General features: G+C 39.9%; 1 protein-coding gene across 1 annotated transcript in view; it reads left to right on the top strand.

Moving 5' to 3' along the window:
* Window positions 1-25,398, top strand: part of Stmn2 (stathmin 2) — a 47,912-nt gene that overhangs the window by 14,678 nt on the left and 7,836 nt on the right. Inside the window, exons 2-3 of the mRNA XM_028766520.1 lie at window positions 12,024-12,119; window positions 15,606-15,778. Of these exons, the coding sequence (XP_028622353.1) occupies window positions 12,024-12,119; window positions 15,606-15,778 (269 nt within the window). The remainder of the gene's footprint in view (window positions 1-12,023; window positions 12,120-15,605; window positions 15,779-25,398) is intronic.

Here is a 25,398-nt window from a genome sequence, read left to right as displayed (position 1 = left end):
CTGATCATTTTAGGTAAATCAAATCCAGTCCTCCACAGCACTGTTTTTCCTGTCACGTTCAAGGTTTACAAACAAAGGCATCAAGGTGAGAGTTTGCTGTTGAAATAGTAGCAGTCTTATATTTGTCATAGTATAAGCATGCGAAGCCTACCTGCGGACAAAATTGCCCCTTTCTTTAATTTTAAATCATATTTTTCTCAACTTAATATATGATTAGAAGATAAAAATGTGTGTGTGAATGTGTGATTAACATATTTGGACACTGTGAAATGGTAAAAATAACAACAGCAAAAGACTAATAAACATTTCCCCCAGCCCATGCTTACCTTCTGTGGGTGTGCTGAGAACATTCACAATCTACCACAGATTGCCAAGTATATAATACCCTTTAATAAAATTGCTAAAATTGTTTGTAAATCAAGATAGTCCTAACTTTCGACTGCATCCATTTTTCTCTACTTGTATTTGTTCACGTGTGCAGTCACTCTTGAAACACAAAGTAGCAATAAAGTATAAGTGTAACTATAACTCATAGAACTTGCTTTCTTTCAGAAAAATCTCTCTGGGCTGCTGCTTAAACATACCTGTTTGCATAAACATAGCATACATGTATAGACACTTAATGCACATTTCTTCAATGACTGACTAGCACTAACTCTAAGGAGTGTGACTTGGAAACCCAGATGCTGGGACAATAATGAGTAAATCTGTGTACAGGGCATTTTCTACAGTATCAATGGAGACTTTCGTATTTCCCTCTTGTTTGGAGAAGAAGGAAATGCGGCTCCTATGCGGACCTCCTGTGGCTCACGCCTGAGATGGTTTTACCTTCTGCTAATGACCAGTAAGCAAACCACTGTGATTACAACCTAAATACAACTACCCAGACAAGAATTCTATTTGTTGCAAGTATCGCAGGTATTATTTGACAGTAATATTAAGTTAACTATTTTGTATTCACAGTTGATATTAGCACTATTATCCAGGGCATGTATCTATTTTGAAGTTGTTGAGATAGATCTCACTATGGTATCCTAGCAGCCTTGGAACTCTCTACAAAGACCAGGCTGGCGTGGAACTAACAAAAGTCCACCTGCCTCTGCCTCCAAGCACTAGGATTAAAATGCACCACCATCCCCAGATAGAGCATGGATTGTGTTTTCAAATAAGGATTTCAAACTATAGACACATACAGAAATTTGTGCATTAAATGCCCAACCCCAAAGAAAATAATCACAAAGTGATTTTTTTTTCATTCAGGGAAAAAAAAAACAGAGGAGTTGCTAGTCTATCTTCAGCCGATCTGCTTCTCTCTGTCTTTCTCTTAGTGACTTTGAAGAATATATCTTAAGGCATGAATTATTTTTAAAGATATACTCAGAACTAAAATAGTGACATGAGGACATTCGGATTCGGTGACATTTCATACCAGTTCAAGTGGAGGCTTGCATGCAAGCACTTCTAGAACTTTTAGAAAACTTTTAGAGGAGATAACTTGGAATGCGAACGCAGACATTCACAGGAAGAGCACAGGCTGCTGAGAGCCTTCCTTAACTCGGCTGTGTTTCTTCCCAATGTTCTATCTCCGTATTCAAACTCGGTTGCCATTTATCTAGGGATTAAGGAGGAAAGAACCTTTCAGTGTTCACAATAAGGCCTGGTGATAAAATCTTGACACATAAGCAAGATAGAGCATTTCTAAGATTTCTTTACATCATAGTGTACCTTAATATCTTTCACTGGTGGAGTTTTAAAGGACAACTCCTCTCACCCCCAGCCCCATACAAATCTTTCATTAAACACTGCAGAAGCTGTAAAAAAGTCAAGGGACACAGTGTGAGTTTCCCAAGTGATACAATTTACTGCTACTGCAGTGTGGATCAGAACCAACTCACAACAGACCACTTCCTTCCCTTGTCACTATTGCTGGAGCCGAGAACCCACTAAATTGACATTTAAAGGCTTCAAGTAATTTTGTAAGACCCAGTAATAGGTCTTACTGCTTTGACTCTCTTAAATGCCCCTTTGTTTGATGTAAGAGTTTTAACCTACAAAGAATACTGGAATGCATTGACTGGTCAAGATGTGACTCTTCCAAGACCTCTCTGGCCTTGGGGACCATAATCTCTGTGGGTAGAAGTAGATAGGATGAAAGTGGGCTGAATCTAATTTTACTCTAAGCTAATTAACATTATGTCATCTGAGCAGAAATATCTAGAAACATTACTTCATATCAGCGGTTTTCTAAGATAATAAAATAGGCCTTTAACTTGGGGTTATTTGGTTTTCTTTTTCAGAGATAAATGTTCAGTTACATATTCAATCAATAAAATATTTTAATTATCTCAATTTAGATTAATGTTGTATATAGAAAGTATTTAAGCAAATTCATACTAGCCTTTTTCTTGATGTGTGTGGCATCGGGTAGTATATGTACCTGTTAGAGTGGTGGATATTAGCACACCTGTGCATGTAAGCATGCATGCACACATGTCCACATGGGAGCCAGGAGTAGATGTCAGATGTCTTTCCTTGATGACTTTCCACACTTATTTCTAAGACAAAGCCTCTCCATGAAGCTGAAGCTCACTGGGCTGAGCCCCTGGCTGAGTCGGCTCCATGGAGCCACCAGTCTGTCCCTCGCCTCCCCACACCCCCGAGTGGTAGAGTTTACAGATATTAAGGGCTGAGGATCTAACTAGGGTCTTCAAGCCTGCAATAGCTTGAGGTGCTGTAGCTGGTGGAGCATCCTCAACCCTGTCTACTTCATTTGAAAATACAACAGGGAGCTTCTAAGTCCCTTGAAACAAGGGCCTGAGCAAGTAGCTCAGTGGTACAGACTTTATCTCTCCTAAATTAAGCTATGGATTGGATCCCCAATACCACAAAAACTGTCCATGGTGGCACATGCCTATAATCCTGGCATTTGAAAGACAGAAACAAGAGGATGAAAGGCTCAACATTATCATTGGTTTCAAAGCCAGTTCAAGGGATGCCTAAGACACACGAGGCTCAGCCCTAAAAATAAATATAAATAAACAAATAAAAAATAGTAAGTTCTTAGATAAAATAGCACATCTGAGTGAAGAGTAAATAAGTTGACCTAAAATAATGTGAAATAGTGGACCACTGTGTAGAGTACAGAATAAGAACACAGCATGTCAGAGTGTAGTTAAAATAAGCAGCAGGAGTCAAAATACGCAAAGTGTAGACGTTTTAAAAGAATCAAAAACTTACCAACAAATAGCTGACTCCTACCTATGAGAAGACCTACCTATGAGACTCCTACCTATGAGAGTGTGGGGGATGGACAGGCTGTTAGGAGCAGATGTGCAGCCTGTCTTATTAGTCGGGGCTGTTAGTCTCTGATCTTTCCAGAACCAGTGGACAGGGGCCAGTGCTTGTCACATTTTCTAAAGTCATGAGTTGGTCCTGGTGACACGCACCTTTAATCCCAGCACTCTGGAGGCACAGGCAGGTGGATTTCTGAGACAAGCTTGATCTACAGAGTTATTTCAGGCCAGCTAGCTTTACATAGTGAGACCTCACCTCAAAGAAAAATAATAAGATACAATATCTTTGGAACAAGCTACAAGGACTGCTAGGAAAACAGGGTCCTTGGTTAAGCACTAAAGCTTCTTTTGCTCAGAAATGACAGAGTCCTTCTTTTTAAAAAGCAGTGCTTATCACTGTTTGCACTAATTGTAAGTCTTGATCAAAGAATTTTGTTCTATTAGAAAGAAACCAGAACATTGCTATAAAACCATGTGCAAGAGACCTTAGTTTTGCATTCTGCAGTGTCTTGTTTTGTCCTCTGTCCCCAGAGACCTTCCTAAAGAAGTGCAAGTTGACTCCATATGAGCTGTTTAGGACTTGCCAGGAAACTCTCCCTACTCAACCAATATTATCACACCTGAAACGTTCACAAGGAATAGCCAGAAATAGGCAGGATGACCCTAGGTTGGCCGCAGGTCGGCTCCGGGCTTACTCGGGATGCTCTCTAGAGGCAAGGCCAGCCAGCCCTCTGTGCGTTTGGTTGTGTCTGTACTATCAGTAAGAACAAAGAGTAAAGACTTCAGATTCTGGTCTCTGCTTCTCCTTAATTCAAAGCCTAGTTTCCTGTCTGGATCTCATTTCAAACCCTTAAAAATAAGAGCAAATCACATTTTCCTCCCTGTCTATGCTTGTGATAGAGGAGAAAGGTTTTGCTTTTTAAAAATTTACCCATTTTATTGATGCATGGCAGTTGCTCTACTTTTTTATGTATTATGTAGAAAATGCTGAAAACCAAGCTACTTTGTAAAACCAAAGACAACAACGAATTCAAAGATAAACTATCTTACACAATTTGTTATTAAGTTATGCTTTGAACTCTTATTAAATGGCCCAATAGCTTTTATGGTTTTGTAAACTAAATTCTTACCAAGGCAAGTCATCATTAAAAATAAAATGCTGGCTATCCATATACTGAACCTGGTGGCATCTGTATGATCCATAGTTATTGCAAAACAATTTTTCAATAAAATGATGGTTATGGAGTAGAGAATGAATACCAGTGTGCCAGGATACAGACAAGTATCCCAATCAGCAAAAGCAAATAAACATTTTTCTCATTCATTGTTGAAATTATTTAATCTCAATTGGCAGAGTTGCCCCGACTTTGATCATTCAATTCCCAGATAAAAGACACATAACTTTTATTATTATAATAAGCCTTATTTTATTATTATAATCAGCACTAGAGCTGGGCAGATATTTACCCTCTATACTACTAGAATCTATTTCCCCATTAATAACCCCAGGTTATAATTTGCCATGTTCTGTATGGGCAGCCCTTAACTCCAATGGGCCAGCCCTCTGGCTCTGTTTTCATGATGCACCTACCTCATGGCAGCATTGTCATTCTCTCTCCATCTTCTTCTCTTCCTCATGGTCTCCTCAGACTCCAAGCCTGGGAACCCCAAGCCCCACCTATCTCAATTCTCCCCAGCTATAGGCTGTAGGCATCTTTATTCACCAGTCAGGGATAACTGGGGAAGGGGGCAGGGTCACAGAGGACAACCAGGCCTTGAGGGACAGATATTTAGCATTGGGATACATAGCAAAAGACCAAACCCCAAAACTCATTCTTCTAAGCATTTATCATGAATTCTGAGCTCTAAGCTCACGCTTTTAAATACATCATATGTATGTGTATATCATACTATATCATAATATATATATGGTATATCTATGTGTATATATATATATACACATGTATGTATTATATATACACATATATGTCTATACATAAATATGGAGTGTATTTATATATGGCTCAGCTACCTCGCTGAATCAGCTTCCTCGCTGAATCAACTTCATGGATCCACTTGTCCATGTCTCTCTGAAAACACCCCTGAGTGTTAGAATTACAGGCTTAAGAGCTTTTAAAAGAAATATTTTAAAGGAGATAGTGTCTACTAAAGTAGTATGTTAACATGTGACATTTCCAGAATGTCTTCTGTACTGTCCTTCACATGTTACCAGGAAGTATAATACATATTATTCCTTTACATATTGAATATTAGCCAAGAAGAAGGACTTAAATACAATTTTCCCAGGATGAATAACCAGAAGGAATTTCTATAAGGCTGCCAATTCCAAATTAAATAACAACAAAATGAGATATATGAGATGCCATATTAATAGTCACTCTCACATAAGCCAAATGAAGTGGAAAATTGAAAATTTTTAAGCCATTTACTTCTAATTGTTTGGGTCTTTAAAAAATAATGGAGTATAACATCATGAATAATGTATATTCTTTTCTACTTAAAGCAAGACACATGCAGTTAAGATGTACCTGAAAGCTGGATTAAAGCTCAGAATCTGTGGTATATACATTTAGATGAATGGGAGACATCTTTATATGTTCGTGTTTTGTTTTATAAAGTAAATTAACCTCCATGATGCTTTAATCTAAAATAAAATCTTAACTGATTATTAAAACCATATATTCTTCTGAGAAATGGTTCCTGCAGTTTCCAGTTTCTATATCAGTATTTACCTTTAGAACTTACCCAGGAGAAAGATGCATAAAAAAAGAAGCTAAACACAGGTAATTGACAAATACTACACCCTTTCTTTAAGAAGTTTGAGAATCCACAGATTCTGACATCTGCCAGAGGTTCCAAAGCTTGTCCCCCATGCATATGACCTTATCTGTAGCTGTGTAATCAATGGCTTGTGTGTGGGAAGTAAGGGAGGAAATGTCAAAGACCAATGGTTTATGAGTTTTACTTTATTAATTTCTTGTTGGAAACATGTGGACAGTGAAATTAGAGCAAACCACATAACAATTTGCTGGAAAGGTGACTGGGGTAAAACTCAGTGGAGAAGTTCTTGCCTTGCATCTGCAGAGTTGGTTCAACATTAGCACGTGGGTGGGGAAGAGAGAGACAGAGAGAGAGAGAGAGAGAGAGAGAGAGACAGAGAGAGAGACAGAGAGAGACAGAGACCTGGGAAACACCTGACAAGGAGGTAAAGCACCATTAAAGCATCAACCACCATTAAAGGATGCGAGAGAGTCAGACAGACCTATATGAAAACTAAGTGTCCCACTTTAGGAACCACCAGGAAATGCAGAATGTATCCCACATCTCTGAGTCTCCTGTTCTCCTATAAACTTGAGATGGTTAAACAGGAAAGTGTCTACCAATGCCTCAGTTCATTGTTTGTGCTCAACAGAGAGCAGCTAGCACCATTATTCACAATTTATTGTAGCCATTTGGAAAAAAATGAAGAAAGTTCAACTAGTGTTCATACATCATTAGGTTAAGCGACTATTGCTATATAATTATTATACTCTGTGTGGGTTGAATTTTAAATGAATTCACGAGACAAATGCACCTATTTGTAGACATTAGTAGTTAATAGCAAAGTCAATCAACCCACCACTGTAAAGAAATATAAGAAATTACCTATTAACTCCCACATTCTTGTAAAGATGTATTCAATTACCTGGTCTTGGGATATGGTAAAATATTACCATATTTTGATTCCAAAATGCAAAAATCATGATTGTCAATGAAGACAATACCACCAGAAAATAGCACATTTCTCATGGTACCTCATATTTTCTGGCAAGTCCTTTGTTGCTACTTTAAAAAGCATTCAAATTATTTGTATTCCAGTACATCAACCCACACCTAATCCTCCAATCCAACTCACCCTGCAAGCCTCAGCTTAGTAACATTTTGTATGGAAAATCTCCTTTTTAGAGCCCTATTCAGAGAGACCTTTTACCTTTCTTTTTGTGTTATTAGAAACCTTTGTCCCAAACCCAGTTATTTTCTAGCAATTCACTCATAAAGTTTTGTGTGCCTTCTTTGTTCCCTTTGTACTACACACTTCCTAAACCATGCCACACCACATAATCTCCTGAACTTCCAGTATCTCTTTCTTGATGTCTCCTTCACAAAAGAGCAATAAAGTGGTATTGACAGGGACAGTCCTAGAGAAATGACTTTGTATGTAGAAGTGTTTGTTGTGTAAGTTCAAGGACCTCAGTTGAAAACCCCATGGCCACTAGAAGCACACATTCCTAATCCCAGTTCTCCTGTGGAGAGATAGGAGATCAACAGGAATGTCACAGAAACTCAAGCCAGCTTTCCTGGCATAGTCAGTGAAAAAATAACTAAGAAATCCCATCTCAAACAAGCTGGGAGGTGACTGTCTTCTGACCTCCGTGTCTACATTTTGATGTGCACACTGGCATTCACACAAAACAAGAACACAACGAAGGAAGGAAGGAAGGAAGGAAGGGAGGAAGGAAGGAAGGAAGGAAGGAAGGAAGATGAGAAAGAAAGGGAGGGAGAGGAAGAAGGGAGGGAGGGGGGAGTTACAAAATAACTTCGTTCCGTGTGTTTTGCAGCTCCCTACTTCTAACTTGATAATGAAGGTTAACCTGGGAGGTTTTCACACTGAAAAGAGCCCTTACCAACGGGCATAAACTGGAGCTGTGGAGACAAACCAGGACTTAAGGCCAACATACACATCATCACCCTATACACTTCTCTAAGTCTTTGACAAGGGCTAGAGTTGGCTTAGTGATTGAGAATGGTCACTGATCTTCTCAGGGCCCACATCAGGGGGCTCACAACTATCTAGAACTCCAGGGGATCTGATACCTCTGGCCTCCTCAGCCACCTGCACTCACATGCACACACTTATGAGAGGATGCACATATCTACATATAATTAAAAATAACTATTATAAAATCTATCACAGAAGATTCCTAAGGATAACCTGAAGACTCAATTCCCAGGCTTAAAATTCTTTCAGTTTTCCTGCTTACTCATGTTATTCTGATGCTCTGGCACAATACTCATAATGCACACATAATGCACGCTATGCTTCGTGCACATAAGCGTAGTGCACAAAGGGAGCAAAGGTCCAAACGTCTAACCCAAAATCCATGAGCAAAATAACACCCAGGAAGCCATACTCTCAGAAGTCGTAAGGCCCAATTGAGTCTACCTATACAAAGGCTGACCCTAGAGTTCAGAGAATGTCCTTCAAAGTGCAAGAGGAGAGAGAATGCCAGTTCTCATGTACTCCTACACGTAAATGTTTCCTGGGTTGTCTCTTTAGAAATAAGTCCCATGTCAACAAAAATAAACACATCCTTTCTGCTTTGTTCTCTTAAACACTATGCAGTCACTTCTAGGTAGAAAGGGGAGATGGTTGAGACCAGGTGTCACAGGCTGGCCTAAAACACAAGGCAATCCTCCTACCTCAGGCTCTTGAGAGCTAAGATACAGGCATGAGCAGCCACAGCTGGTCACCACTGTGCAGTCTTTGGAGGTCCTGTGCATTGTTTCTGGTTGCCTACAAAATCCAAGACACACACTTAAAGAAGAACTTCAGAAAAACATACTGAGCACACACTGGGCGACACCTTGTTTGAACCTTAACTGAGTGCCTGTGTTTTTATTGTCTGAAGTTTGGTGATCCCACTCTGGAGCTCTTCCTTATGACTCACCTCACTGCCGCAGGCCGGCCATGCATCTCTACACCATGTCTGTGTCCATGTGATGCTTCCTGTTTTCCACCTGTCTTAGTCCGCTTTCTCTCCACACCCTGCCTCTCTGACTGAGAAACAGCAATGTTCTACTGAAGCATTTGCATACTTCGATAATGCCTCACAGAAACACCTGCCCATACGTGGTGATCTCACATACTTGTAATAAAAATTGAGTTCAAGTCACAGACCAAAGACAACTGCAGTTTATTAAGCAACCTCTTTATGATCTCTCAGAACTAGTCTGCAAATTGTTTTCTCAATGAGTAAGATATAGTGTGTACCTTCAAAGAATGCATAGTTTAACAAAAATTATATATATATAAAGTATCAAAGACTCCAAACAGTATATAAGTGAGGTATCATAAGCCCACTGCCTAAACATCACCAACTTAGGAGTTAAAGTTCCCCTCTGAATTTTGGGACAGAGGATAAAAGATGTTCAGTTATTAGCATAACATAGGTCTCCTCCCAGTGTGTCAGTCTCAGGCAATCTGCATACCCTTCTCTTCACTAGCTGGGAGATCTTCCTGAAAATTATTAAAATCCATTACCAAGTCACTAGTGACAGATATGAAGAGTGGTCAGTAGAAATCTATTTCTTCTATAGCTTTAACTTTATATTTCTTTATTAGTCATGAAATTTTATATTTATGTGTTTAGACTACTTCTTAGTCAACTTTTAATCTACTTTATCTAATGTTTGTATGGTGTGCAGTCATCCTTCAATGTGCAAGGAAATTGCTTCCATGGTCCCCTGGGAATATAAAATTTGCAGATGTCCAAAGTTCCTTATTTTAGAGGATATAATATTTGCATATAGCTTAGGTATGCCCTGTCCTATGGAATTTATCTATTGATTACCCACGGCAATGTAAACAATGTAAATGGCCATTATATTATATCTTTAAGGAATAAGAGGAAATATGTATGTATATATATACATATATATATGTATATATATATAATTCTGTACAAAACAATTTTGAATAATGCTGGTCTAGTATTAAATTCATGAATGGTAGGTGCATTTCAGAAGCTGTTTTTATTTCAAATATGTTTGCTCTGAGGTTTGTTGGATTGGCCTTAGAACCTGAAGTTGTGGAGAGCCAGCTGTATATATCATTTAACCAAATGTTCTGTGTATCCTACTGTATTCACTTACCGAAAAGAAAGACAACAATCCTAACGTATAAAGCCTTCTTACACTGTTTTCAGTTTGTTTGTGGAATTAAATGTGTTAAGACATCAAATACACTATCCTCTGGTAGAAATTATGATTCACATGAACATTATGTGAAAACTTTCTTAGCTATATGTAAGTTACTAGACAAGTAAAGAAACAAGCCAAGGAAAAATGGTTTGGCCTTCGAAAATTGAAAAAATCAATAAAATTTCTCAGAACGAGCATTGTCAAAAATGTCTGCGGCATGAAAAAAAATTGCCGTGCTTTTCATTTTTAGGAAATAAGCAGATGTTCCTTCAGCAGATCGTAGTTCAGCTAATTGAACTGTGTGAAACTGACAATATTGATCTTTGCATGCGGTTGTATCATATTCTCAGATACTCAACCCTGTGGCCACTGGGCTTCAGTCTAAAGTAGAGTAAGACGACCCTTGGCAGCTTTGACTAGATTGTCTTACTGCGTTTTACCCAGAGGTCGTCTTTGTCATCACTCATATGTGACTTTGGCCTCTGTGAGACTTGGCTTCCTGACTTTACATAGTCATTGAGTAGGTTGACTATAGACTTAAACATCTCTTAGAAACTTCTTAGTTTAGCATTCCTTCTCAGTCATTATAGCATGTCACCTGCAAAAGTCACGCTTGGGGAACACACAGTTGAGTTACAAAAAAGATAGAAATTTCACGCCATTTTAAGTACATTTACAATTTTGTGCTGGGCTATCCTCAGCTACATATGACCCACAGTTCATGTATTAAACATGGCAAAACATCTGTTGTATCTGTTATCCTGCTAACCAACAAAAAAGAAAATCTGTCAATAATGTCCAAATTTATCTTCTAGGAATTTCCAAGACCCAAACACTGTCCCTTGGGTTACTGTGATGATTCAAAGATCCTGCCAACACACAGGTGCTACATTGCTAGGCCATAGATATCCATTTCCTTATCACAATTTACTATATAGTATGCTCATCATTTTCTTCAGTTCTCTTTCATTAATCTCACTAATTAAATGACCAACAAATGTGAAAGTGTCCCACCCTTTCTTCCCAATCACGTTGTCTGGAGACACTTGTCCTAGTGACAGCCATGAGATGCTCACCAGGTCTACTTGGGCAGGCATATTAGAAGAGGAAGGAGAGCATGCAGTAAAGAGGAGGAATGAAGGGTTGGGACCAAGACACTCTGATCTACAGCTTCTCTGTGAGGCTGGTACCCAGACTATGAGTCAGAGAGAGGGAGACCCTGTTCAGCTCTCTGTGCTGTGCATGTGGGCCAGATAAGAAGATGCACTCAGAGATTATGGAGAAACAGCAACAAAGTTCCCTGGAGGGAACAGCTGCTTAACAACCCTCCCATGAGCTCTGTGACTACCCCCAAATGAATGGTGGTGATGCACGGTGTACCCCTGAGAATCTTAACATTGTGCGGAAGACTCACACGGGAAGTAATTAGAATACGCATGCGCCTGCTTCTGCCAAAGCTTCTGCTTCTGTTTCCTTTTTCAGTCTTCTCACCGTTTTCCTCTTCCTTCCTGCTGGATCTCAAGGCCTTTTTTTCTTTAATCTAACTCACTTTCACTTTTTACCTAACCTGTGCAGTTCTCATGCCCCTGTAGGCATGAATATATGCATCAGAGTTGTTCTCATTCATTGGGAAAGCACACCAAGCAGCCTGCCTTCTTCAGAAGGCTATAATTATTGTTCAAATTTACATAGGCATTAAAGAGAAAATTCTGAAAATGATGCACCCTAATCTTGAATCTTCCCTTTCAGCCTACAAGGAAAAAATGAAGGAGCTGTCTATGCTGTCGCTGATCTGCTCCTGTTTCTACCCGGAGCCTCGCAACATCAACATGTACACCTACGATGGTGAGTTTCCTGCAGCACAGACACATCTAGCTGCATAATCTGCAGAAGTTGGATATGTGTGCTTCCCTCTCAGAGCTCCTAACCTGACTAGATGAGTGTCCTCTAGATCTCAGTGTTGATAGGCTGTATCCAGACATTAGGTCTTACTGACCGCCTATTGCTCACAATAGTCTGAAGTTTGTCCTAATAACAGCACATAATGTCTTGTAAGAAGCACGCTGGCTTATTATCAGCATCCTCATAAGCATGTCACAATCCACAGGATGGCTAAGACTTCTCTTTCAAATGATAACCCAAACTAAACTATTACACTAGATTCTAATATGCATGAAATTATTTTTCTACCAGTACCACTCAAGGAAGAGAAAATCTACCACCATCCCTACAGTCCCACATTTTGTGGTTAAATGTAAGCAAGCTGATAATAATCAAATTCATTGATAAAAATCTACGTATGACTGAGGTCACTAGCAAAGAGGGATTAACAAGAAAATAAGAATAGCACTGATGATGGTTCAGACTTAAAATTCCAGCACTCAGAAGTCTGAAGCAAGAGGATTGCAAGTTCAAGGCTTAAAACCTTGTTGAAGAAATAACACTAAATAACACTCTGTAGTTGGCACAACAGTTGACTTTATTTGCTGTTTTTGTTTGCTTTGTTGGCTGTCTTTTTGTTGTTGCTGTTGTTTTGGTTTGGATTTTTGTTTTTGTTTTTGTTGTTGTTGCTTTCTTTTTGAGACAGGGTCTCTCTATATAGTCCTGTCTGTCCTGGAACTCACTGTATACAACAGGCTGGCCTCAAATTCAAGAGATCCTCAGGACTTTGCCTTCCTGTGCAAGGCTACCAGTTTGCTTTACTCAAGTGCTAAGTTTTAGGTTTGCTTTATCCCAATTGTGGCAACTAGGTTAGTTTGGCTTGGTTCCTGGATCTTCCCCTGTGTGGAGGCCCTCAGGCAAGAGGATAGGTAGGCTCCTGGAACATCATTTATTCTCTCCTCTTAGGGATGCTGTGGAGAGAGTAGTACATGTCTTAGCCTGATGCCTAAGAAGTACCCAGTTATTGTTCTGTCCTTATCAACACTGTTAGAATCAACCTCACCTAAGTCAGCCAACGTAATCAAAATAGAGTCACTATCTGTACCACCCCTACCTGAGGCATTTTAGTGTATGATAGACCTACAGTTTATTCTGCCTTCCCACATATGTAAAGATTCTGTAAAAGACAGTAAAGAGCAAGCTCCCAGCCTTATGTGTCTTAAAGTGAGAACTCAGAGTCACTCTTCCTCCAACTCAGTTCTCATGGCACAAGCATTAGAAGGGCTGACTATCTTTCCAGATGCACCTAGCTCTGTGTACAGGTAAGTAATCTGTCTGCAACCAAACTTCCACTGGGAAGCATGCCCACTTCCTGGAAGTTCATTGAGCCAACAAATCAACTATGTAGACCCTCACTGTCTGTCAGATGTTGCTATTAGTAGGAATCTGGCTGTTTCTTACGAGACTCTAAAATCTGTGCTGTCACTGAGACCCACTGATAAATTCTGATGGTCCTTGCCTTCCTGGGACTCAGAGCTCTATAGATTAGGGTTAAACCACAAATGATCCCCAAAGAGAACATCAAATGCTTGGAACAGAAGGGATGGGATAGCTCCTGGTGCATTGGTACTAAGAAGGGCAGAAAAGCAAATCTGTATGAGCTGTTTGAAGCTGAAGAGACAACTCCACATCACTCATCCACCACTTCTAAAAACTCAATAGTGACACTCATATTTCAAAAGTGTTCACTTGGCCTTGTGTTTCTGTCTGGATAGTAACTATCTGAGCGATGTAGGGACAATGGAAAGGACTCTTTCTGGAACTCAAATAAAAATCACCACCAAGTATTTCAGTGAGAGATTTGGCCATTGAGTGTTTGAGAATCCCCTGGGGATCTTGGAACCACCCTGGAAGGTACCAGGAAACACCTACACTTGAAATATTAGTAACATGTAGCAGTGGCTTGATCCCAAGTTTCTGGTTGCAAACAAAGATCACTAGGCTAAGACCAGAGGGCTGTAGCAGGAGGCTCAAACCAAAGCAGTCAGCTGTAACTGAAGACTGAATGAAGTTTTAAAGAAATTGCACCTTTTCCTGCATATGAGCTATGAAGTTATAAATGTCCTCCAAGTTACCACCTATCTATTACTTTCTATTTTATAAATTATTTTAGATTATAAATGATAGCACAGGATTAAAATATGAAAGTCTGACAATCAGCTTATTAATGATAATATGTATGATTAAAATGTGAAGGTCTGGTGATCTATTTGTGGTCAGCACATAAGTCAATGATAAACACAGCTAATCATTTTCTGGGTTTTGTTTAACTGACAATTAAAATTGAATGTGTGTACAGTAGGCATGTTTAGAAATACAATATGCATTGATAATAGCTAAATCAAGTTAGCTAACACATGTTTACCTCATGTGTTATCATGTATTTGTGGTAAGAATCCAGTCAGAGAAAGTAGATTTAAAAAAAAGTTCTTAGACTACTGATAAAATGGAGTTTTAGTTTACATTAAAAAAATGTCATTCTTGTCATTTGCAAGAATGGATAGAACTGAATATCACTTTATTAGCAAGGTAAATCAGATTCATAAAAACACATATCTAATCTTCTTTCACATGTTTTCATATATACTTAAATACTATGTATATAATAATGACATGAAAGTAGGAGGCGGAACATTTGGGAAGAAGGAGACTAGGAGGAGAGAGGCAGAGAAAGTCAAGGGAGGGAATGGAGTATGAATCCAAATGAAGCACTAGATAGGAGAGTTGGAAAATGTCATAGCCATGCCCACCACATTGTACAATGACCATATGCTAATAATTTTTAAACACAAGCATAACACAGCACTGGCATGTACAAATGTCTATGGGCATTTTCTTGACTGATGTGGGAGTGTCCACCCAACTGTGGGTGGTGCTGTCCCTGGTCTTGGATTGTATGAGAAAACAAGCTGGACAAGGCACAGAAAGGAAGCCGGTAAGCAGTGTGCCTCCATGGTCTCTGCTTCAGTGTCAGCCTCTGGGTTTCTGCTGAAGTCTGTGCCCTGGCTTCCCTCAGTGATGGACTCTGAAGTGGAAGTGGAAGCCAAATACACCCTTTCCTCCCAAGTTGTTTTTTGTCATGGTGTTTTGTGACAGTGACAGAAAGCAACCTAGGAGACTCATGAACATATTTTAATTGTCTAGATGAAATTTTATACTGTCTAGCCAGCATCTGCCCAGAATCCCTCATTACACTCTGCACTTCTGAGAACAGGAAATCTGTTGTTCTGTTCCCGTCTTTCTCTTACTACAATGCACTCCAGGTTTATCTACATAGTCACAAATGACAATTTCCTAAATTTATGTTCAAAAGCATTTATGCAATTCCTGGACTCCACGGCATTAAAACAGGCGCTCCCGACTTACCGATCTCCACTGATCCTTCCACAGACATGGAGGTAAAGCAGATCAACAAGCGTGCCTCCGGTCAGGCCTTCGAGCTGATCCTAAAGCCACCATCTCCCATCTCAGAAGCTCCACGAACTCTAGCTTCTCCAAAGAAGAAAGACCTGTCTCTGGAGGAGATCCAGAAAAAGCTGGAAGCTGCAGAGGAACGAAGAAAGGTAACTTTCTCCATGGGGTATGTTGTCGTGGTTGTTCTTGTTGTTCTTGTTTGGTTTGATCTGGTCTAGTCTGGTTTGGTTTGGTTTGGTTTCTTTTGCTTTCTTGAGACAAGATTCCCCTGTGTAGCACTGGCTGTCCTGGAACCTGTTTTGTAGACCAGGCTGGATTCAAATTCGTAGAGGTTTTTAAGGTCTCTCTTTCTTCCTTCCTCCCCTCTGCTCCCTTCCTCTCTTTTACACAGACACACCCAACAGGGGGTGAGGGGAGGGAGAGGGAGAAAGAGATTCAATCAGAAACTCCAAGAGACAATGAACCTGAATGAACTGCACTATCTGAACACCTTCAGTTTTCTACAGTAGGATACTGAGAAAGCTATGAACATTAAGACTGGGGGACAGGGCCTGGCGAGCTCAGTTGTTAAGAGCACTTACTGCTCTTACAGAGGACCTGAGTTCCATTCCATGCACCCACTTCAAGGGATTCACCTCTGGCTTCCACAGGAAGCTTACACTCGAATGCGCATACCATCCCCACCACACACACACATCATTAAAAATAGATATTTTGAAAAACATGAGATCAGTAAGATAAGACATTCTGGCAAATCTATGAATTAAGGACGTTCTGTCTAGATGTACCTGCCCCAGCAGGCTGCATTTTCCTGTCAGGCATCTTTTACATAATCCTTCTTTGCACTGTATTTCCCATTTGCTTTATCATGATGTATTTTAGACTCATGAAGTCACTGTGAGTATCCTGCACACACAGGCCTATTATGTGAATTATATAAATTATATAATTTTATGATATGAATTATAGAAATATGAATATATTTATTACATGAATCAAACTCCCATTTTAATACTTTTTATGTTGTATACAAAAAAAATCTGCCAATATATTAAACACTATAATCTATCAATATTGTTATAAATTTAGATGTAAGATGGAGAGACTGAGCCAAGTAAATGCAAGTATTAACCCAAGTAAATGCACAAGACTTAACTTTTTTGTTGCCTCTTGTTGCTTCTAGACTATAGATATAATCAGTTGTCTTGTCTAAGTGCTGAAGTACCTACTGCACCCTGGGCAATTTAAGTTCTCACTCGCTAGGCAGAGGCACCTTCTAAGGGCACAGCACATCCAGGAAGATCTACCAATGGAGCACACATATACACAAGCATACAGACACAGAGACACACAGACACACCCACACACACACACACACACAAACACACACGTACGTCCAAGCTTGACATGGAGCTTAGAATACACAATCAGTGTCTGGTCCAGAATTGAAATTCAGAAAGGAGAGTTCAGCTTCAAGGATTAGTACACTGATGGCATTTGCAGCTACTGTACTTAATTAACAGAAAATGGCCAAAGAAAAAAAAGAACACAGAGATAATAAAAATTAACTAGGTGTTAATTTATAAAACGTATAAAACTCCCTGAGGCAACTAATTAATGGTTCTTGTAAAACTCCTACATCCTGACAGCAGTAAACTATTATTAAAAGTTATTTAAACAATTAAATCAAACTAGAAATTGACTGTGTAGCTAATGGGCATTGACCAAAAGAATCAGCCGACATTTTGATACTCAGAAAATAAATATTTTTGGAACTTTTTTTTTAAATGGTGTATTTCATTAAATTTATTGTGCAATTTGGAAATTTTTCAATGGAGAAATCACCATGTGGATTATGTTCTGGTAGTAGAGTTGTAATTAGGAAAAAGGAGCTAATTAAGAGAAAGAACCAACTTAAGCATTCAGCCATTGATTTTGATTCTCTATTGGATTGTACTGACTTAATTAGCACTCATGTGAAAAACTGTTGATTCTCTTTAAAGAGTCTTCAGCAAGTGTACATATCTCAGATAATATCAAGCACACACAGACAAGGACATGAAGATAACCCTCATCCAGCTTTTCATACAGTTGAGTAGACAATGTGGTTTACCCTTGCGGTAACTTTCAATTCATTCTATCCCTCTGTGGCCAGTAGCCATTCAAGCGATGAGGTGAGAGAGGATTTGGAACTAAACAGTCGAGGAGTAGCTATAGAAGCAATGATAGCTGAATTTACATTACGATGCATTATTATCAGGGAAACTCTGTGTGCAGGGCAACACTTTGCCTCTAATTGGTTTCACTTCTAGGGGTGTTCAGTTGCTCTCAGTGCCTAACCACTTTGTAACAGCACAGCAGTTCTGACAGCAACAGAACTTTTCTTTCTTTTTTTTTCCTTTTTTATTGGATATTTTATTTAATTACACTTCAGATGTCACCCCCTTAACTCATCCCTACACCCCAGACAGAAACCCCTATCCCATCACTCCTCCTCCTTATTACTTTATACCATTGTAACTACATACAAGTAGTACAGTCAGTTCTAGGCTGAGGAGCTAGCACTACAATAGATGCAATTAGTCAAGGAACAAGCAAGACAATAAACACAAATAGTCAAAGAACAAGCAAGGCAGTAAACAAAGGCCCGTGATCACTCCTGTGATCACTGTTTCAAGATGACCAAAATATCTGAGCCAACTTCCCTGTCCTAGCCCAAAGTCATTTTCATGCCTGAAGCCTACTTCTTTGTTCTAGCCTAAGATTTAGATTCCTACCTGGAATTATTTCTCTGTTCTAGCCTAAGATTTAAATTCCTGCCTGAAATTATTTCTTTGTTCTAGCCTAATGTCAGATCCCTGCCTGAAGCCCATTTCCTTTTCTTTGGCCAAGGTCAGATTCCTGCCAAGCAGCCACAAAAGCTCTCTACATTTTCCCCTTTTTTATTTCATATACAAGACAGCCTGTCTTAGGTCATTCTGAAAAGAATGCCTTCCTTACACATCGTGGTTGTTTTATTGCCCTGAGTATTACAGAACCTTGGTTTTCTGATAAAAGCTTACAAATACTAGAAGAAGTGAGTTAGGCTTTAAGCAGAAGCAAAAAGGTAGTGGGCTTGATTATTGCTGATATAACAACTTTAATTACATTAATTGCTAGCACCACTGCTTCTGCAATTACTTTGACACAAGAAGTTAAGGCAGCTACTTTTGTTAATCATTTTTTTAAAAAATGTTATTAATGTGTTGAGTATACAACAGGATTTAGATAGGCATTTGGAACATCAGATTGATGTTCTTTATCCTATTCAAATTATTGGAAGGAGGTTCAGAGTTTAAGAGTAAGGAGCCATCTCGAATGCCATGCTGAATACCAATGGAGTTGTATCACTTCTAAAATTTACAATGATAGTCATTATAATTAGGAAAAAGTTTAAAGACACTTGCAGGGTATTTGGCATAATTCTAAAACCACCCTGGATGTTTTAACTTTGCATAGCGAGATTATGAATTTAAAGAATGCTGCTCTGCTGAGCGTTGATGCAGTAGATACTGATGATAAAATTATACATGACTGGAAGTCAGTATTTCAGCTGGGCGGTGGTGGCACATGCCTTTAATCCCAGCACTTGGGAGGCAGAGGCAGGCAGATTTCTGAGTTCGAGGCCAGCCTGGTCTACAGAGTTAGTTTCAGGGCAGCCAGGGCTCCACAGAGAAACCCTATCTCAAAAAACCAAAAAAAAAAAAAAAAAGTCAGTATTTCCATTTTGGTCAAGCTTCAAGAATGGGATATATACCTTGATCCCTTTTTGTCCTAGGAATATTTTTATTCATGTCCATCATGTTAAAGCTTGTCTTTAACAACTTCAGCATGTTGGCAGCCAAAGTACATGACTTGAAACTGAAAATGGACCCCCAGACAGAGTTATTAATTTAACAAGCTGGCAAGCCAAGGATGGGTAATATTTTGCTCAGAGCCTTACCAACCTAAGACAGAAATACATTGCTTTTGATAATGCACATTCCATGATGGGTAAGGAAGGCATTCTTGTCAGAACTTCTCTTTCTTGCAAGCAGGTTACAGCCATGGCACCCAGGCTGAGGAGATGTAGGAGTGCAATGCTCAGTCCTGGGCTGTTCACCCACCACTGCCCAGAGATGACCAGGCAGAATCTGGGGGTGAGACAAAAGAAAATTAAGGTGACTCAGCAGAAAAAAAAAGTCAGAGTGGAGATTAGAGACACAAAGTCCCAGGTATGGTCACTCTAATACCAGGACATTACTTAGCTCACATGCTATTCAGTGTATGGTTGTTCTGCCTGCTGACATCCTATTTTGCAGTTTTTGTCTAAATAGAAAGCAAAAAGCTATGTGTACATGACATTGTATAAAACTGTAGTGCTGCTTAGAAACACAGTGAATTACATACACACTTAAACTTTTAGTGAACCGATAAAAACAGAAATATATTAAATTAATTTTATTCATACTCAAAACATGATATCAATGTGTGATCAATAGAGGACTACTAATAAGAGAGAGAGATTTCTTTTCATACTCTTTTAAGTATACAGTGTGGTTTACCCCTGCGGTGACTTTCATACTATCCCTCTGTGACCAGTAGCCATTCAAGCAAACAGACCCACCAGCTGCTAGATCAAACAACTTTTATAAGGAATGGAAAAACTTAACATCTGCTTTTTTAATTGATACCAAATAATTTCTCATAGTCAACATTTTGAAATATATCATCGCTAGGCATTACTTCTGCATAGGAGTTTAGAAAGTAGAGAACTGTCCCTTGCTGTGTTATCAGGACCAGCACAGGACACATTTAAGACCTATGGCCCGCCCGCTCTCTTCCTGGCTTCCTGTAGTCTCTGTTCACATACTGCCCCTTTGACTTACCAGGCGTGTCCTCCCTTACTCTCTGCTCTTTCAGCAGCATCCAGCTCTACCTTCTCAGAACGTGGCATGATTAGGAAGAATATATCTATTTGCATTACTACTTATTTAATCATCACCTCCATTAAACTTCATGAAAGTAGAGATGTGTGTTAACAGTACCTGGCTATATCACTACAAATTTTACTCTTTTAGGTAAATAAAAAAATTTTAAATTTAAAAAATTAAAATTCCCATGTTAAGCTAACAATATGTAAGCTATATAAACATTGTATTCCATGCTACCACCTCAAAGAAAAATTATAGGCAGTAAGTTTCCAAACGATGCCTGCTGAAATTGAAATCACACAGATGACAGATATTCAGGACCTGCTCCTCACCACAACTCTAGGAACTGGGCTTCCTCTTGCTAAGGGACCAATTGCCAATCATAAGTATGCGCTGGTATAGAACACAAAATCAAGCATGAGCAAGAAAACAAAACATGAGGGTAGTATGTTAGAGTGATAAGAGCGGAAGGCGCAGAGGCCCTGTGGTCGGAAGGTTCTGGTGTGTTTGAGAAATACCACGAAGGCCTGGGAGATGGAAGAGGTGAACATAGGAATCGAGCGAAGTTGCAGATGCCAACAGCAGAACTTGAAAGGCTTGCGGTTCGGGTGAACGGACCGCAGAGGAAAAAGGAAAACCACGTCAGTTCTTGGCGTGACCCAGAGCACAGTTTTGAAGAAAAATCTATTTTTAAAGTGGTAGAGGAGAGCCAGGCACTGCCTTTAATCCCGGCACTCAGGAGGCAGAAACAGGGGATCTCTGAATGTGAGGCCACCCTGGTGTACAAAGAACGATCCCGGGCAGTCGGGTCTGCATAAATAAACCCTCTCTGGAAACAAACAAACAAACAAACAAACAAGAAAAACTAGAAAAATGGCGTTAGAAAAATAGGGAAAACAGGAGATTGTGATAGACAAAAAAAAAACAAAAAACAAAAACAAACAAACAAATGGTTTCAGAACTAAGGATACTCAGAAACAAATATGAAGAACATGTGAAGGTTGGGGTTTCAAACCAGCGGACAGGAGGAGTTGGGAGGGAACACCAGGCCAGCATCTACTCTGTACACCATAAAGAGATATTAAAATTTTTGCATAGAATAAATGCTTCTAGACCTTAAAAATAAATAAATCAAAGTTTTAAAAAGCTGCTGAAAACCATGGCACAAGATTCAGCCATCGTCACACATCTCAATGCCCTCCTCAGGCATGACAAAGTTTTAAAGATTCTGCCCAGAAATCACACAGCATATACATGTGTGTTAATAATACTTTTGCTATTGTTATAATCAAAGTCAATTGTTACTGCCAATCAATATCTCTGGTTATCTTAAGGTAGTAAGCATTTTCTCACTAAACTGCCATAATCCTTCCAAGTAAGGACAGAGGTGTAACGTGTGATTTTTGTTAGGACTTTATAAACACAATCCCACTTATTATGGTCTATCACTGGGAACCCAAAAGCCCTCTGTGGGCCTGGGGTCCAAGTTGTGCAGACAGGGCTCTCCGAAGTCAGGGCTGGAAGGCTGCAGAGCAAGTATGTCCACGGGCATCAGATGTGCTGGGTATTGAAGATCCTGGCAGTTTCCCAAACTCCCTAGGCCGCTTGTGCACACTGTGGTAGCACTGACCATCTGGTGCCGAGCTTGGATGGACTTCACAGGCTCCTTCCAGCCAGAGCCAATATTCCATGGTTTAGCTGAGAAAGATGCTTATTCTAAAAAGAATGTAACTTTTTTCTTGCTTTTTCTCCTTTCTTAAAGTATCTCTGGTAAATGAGTGTTTATTTTTTGAAATTAAACTCTTCATATTGCAACTGACCACATTTGGGAAATGACATTGACACTTTGGCCAACCAGGCACAGTGCCCATTCATTCATCATCCGCACAACGAGAGGCTACCAAATGAGGCTTGCACACATCCCCAGTGTGCTTGCATACATCCTAGTGCATGCCTCCCACATTATCCTGGGCCAGCCTCGTGACTAATGGCTTCTCTTTCCCTCATGCCCCAGTGCAGGCAACCTGTGGTCTCATTATCTGCAGCAGAATACAGAGTCTTTCAAATCATCCCAGACCACGTGATTATTAGAGTGTCTGCAGTTGAACCTATCTCTCCACTTAACAACTAATGCCTTTGGGCAAGTCATCTAAAGTCTGTCTTACCCATTATCCTAGCCTCCCACACCTCCATGGCTGTGATAAACGCCATGACCAAAAGCAACTTGGGAAGGAAGTAGCCCATTTGACTTAGACTTCCAGGTAACAATCCATCCCTGGGAGAAGTCAGGCCAGGAACTCAAGGTGGAACCTGGAGCAGAGAGCAAGGAGGAATGTCACCTGCAGGCTTGCTTACTCTGCTTCCTTATGCAGCCCAAGCCCACCTGCCCCAGGGTGGTCCCACCACAGTGGGCTAGGCCCTTCTAAATCAACCATTAGTAAAGAAAAGGCCCACAAATGTGCTCACGGCCAATCTGATGGTGGCAATAAAGGGTGGGCTACTCCTGGGTAGAAACGCACCCAGCTCTGTCCTTGCAAGGATTATGGTCCCGCAAATGATTTTACAAAGGAAAGCAGTTCTGATTAACAGCCCTGCCACATAGCAATTTATACATATTTTAAATATAAATTAGACTTTATCCTAATAAATAGAATAAGCAGATTGATGAATAATTGATGCATACATAGGTTGGGCCAATTAAAACTGGCTTAAAACATTAATATTATGAAAAATGGTGTAAATTTAATGATACTTATAAGCTTGATAAAACTGTATACTAAAATTGATTGAATTGAAAGGCTCTCCACTAAAACCAGTCCAACAGGACTTAATTCATGTATTAACATCACTGCACAGTGAGTTCTAGTGACCTATGATGATCCTCTCTCTGAAAGAGAAGGGAACTCCTTACTCTAAATGTAACACTGTACAGGGACTCATTAGCAGCCAAACCTGGTCACCTCGGCTTCTGCATCTGAACCTCTAAAGCTTTGCCATGGCCCCTCTCATTCCTTCCCCTTAAGAAGCTCTGCATTCGTCAAGCCATGGCCTCTGTGGTGTCAGAACTGGGTGTAGTTTACACAGTCACCAAACTTCTCATGGTGCTGGCTCTCAGTCTTTATGGGAAGGAGCCTCTACTTCCTACAATAACTCTAGGAAACATGACCTTCTCCCCCAGTGACATGTTGTAACCACACAAAAGTACAAATCTCTCCTCAAAGTGGGAGTAATGAGGGTTTAATCTTGAGTCAACTATGAGCAATTATGGCCCGATTTCCTCCAATATCAGATCAAAATACGGTAAGAGTTTCATTATGATTCATATTACAGAACAAAAGGAATCATAAACCAAGACACTCTTCAAATAGCTGGTGGAAACATACAATAGGCAGGTCACAGCAAAGCAGAGAAACCTCTGATATAGGCCTCACTGATGGGTGAGGCTTTGGGCTTGGTGAAACCTCACGAAGCAGAAGAATGTGTATTTCAAAAGTCATGGAAAACCAGTGCATCTAAAATGTAGTCTTAAATCTTTTAGTATATAAAGAGAAGTGAGTTTTATAGACCAGTTAACTCAGATTTATCATCCAATTCATTTGTGCAGTAATTAAACTCTTAGACCCAGTGGCATAAGAGACTCTAATTAACCTCTTTACAAAATGTTCAAGCATTCCTACATGGACAATAACTCTCCTCCCTGTCTCATCACTGAGCCTTCATGGGCGTTTCACAGAATGATTCTGTAACGACCACAGTAATCCTCAGTTCTTTATGAGGATGTGCACAAAAGGTGTCCGCCAGCAATCTGCCTCAATTTCTCAAACAGTGAGTTAGAGTAACGTCTCCCAGGATGCTACATTTGAGTGACTCTATCTTCCTTGACTTACTTCTGCATCCTATCAGCTGGCCACTATCTTGTCCAAGTCTCCATTTCAATTCTTGGAGATGTTCTGTGTCAGATGCACACTCTGAGCCAGGCTCCTTGAGGCCAAACTCTTACCTTTGGACACTGACATGCAGTGGCTTTTGGCAGGTTCTGTCCTTCAAACCCACACATGTTGGAGCATGCAGTGAGAATTTTGCTCCACATGAAGGCAGGAACATGCTTCCACTTATTTAGATCATCTGTTGTCACTGTTCAGCCTTCATGCTCCTTTTATGCCATGTCTTTGTATAATTTGCTGAACTTATTGCTTATTTGCTCACTGATATAAATACTGGAATCAAATCCAGTCTTCTTCCTGGGTAGTACAAGCGCAAGGATAAGCTATATTCCGGGAAGAATTGATTTTCTCCAAGGAATAACATCAGAACTGTTATAGGCAGAAAGAGCTTGTCAGTGAGCTGCAACAGATAGGCCCTAAAGCTGACTTTCAGCACTAGCAGAATTATGGAGAGCTCCAGAGGCCCCGAGCTATATTCTAGTGAAAAATGTGTTTAAACGTTGAGTTCCAAGGCTGGGACAATTACCCAGTGAGTATGATGCTTATTGCACAAGTCTCATGACTTGAGTTCACAAACCCAGCATTCTTGTAAATATTTAGGCATTTGTCAATTGCCCCATCACTCTGAGGTCAGAAAGAGGTAGGTGGATCTTGGGGCTCACTGGCCAGCTAGTCTGCAAAATGGCAAGCTCTGGGTTCAGCAAGAGACCACATCTCAAAAATAAATGAGTAAATAAAACAGAGAAACAGTGTTGGGTTACATTCCAACTCTAACCTCTGACCTCAACACACATCTGCAAAGGGGAGGGCACTTGTACTTGTGTTTATACAGAGAGAGAGAGAGAGAGAGAGAGAGAGAGAGAGAGAGAGAGA

Source organism: Grammomys surdaster, unplaced genomic scaffold, assembly GCF_004785775.1.
Source record: "Grammomys surdaster isolate TR1022 unplaced genomic scaffold, NIH_TR_1.0 63, whole genome shotgun sequence".
NCBI classification, from domain to species: Eukaryota; Metazoa; Chordata; class Mammalia; order Rodentia; family Muridae; genus Grammomys; species Grammomys surdaster.
This window is presented reverse-complemented; position numbering and strand designations above follow the sequence as displayed.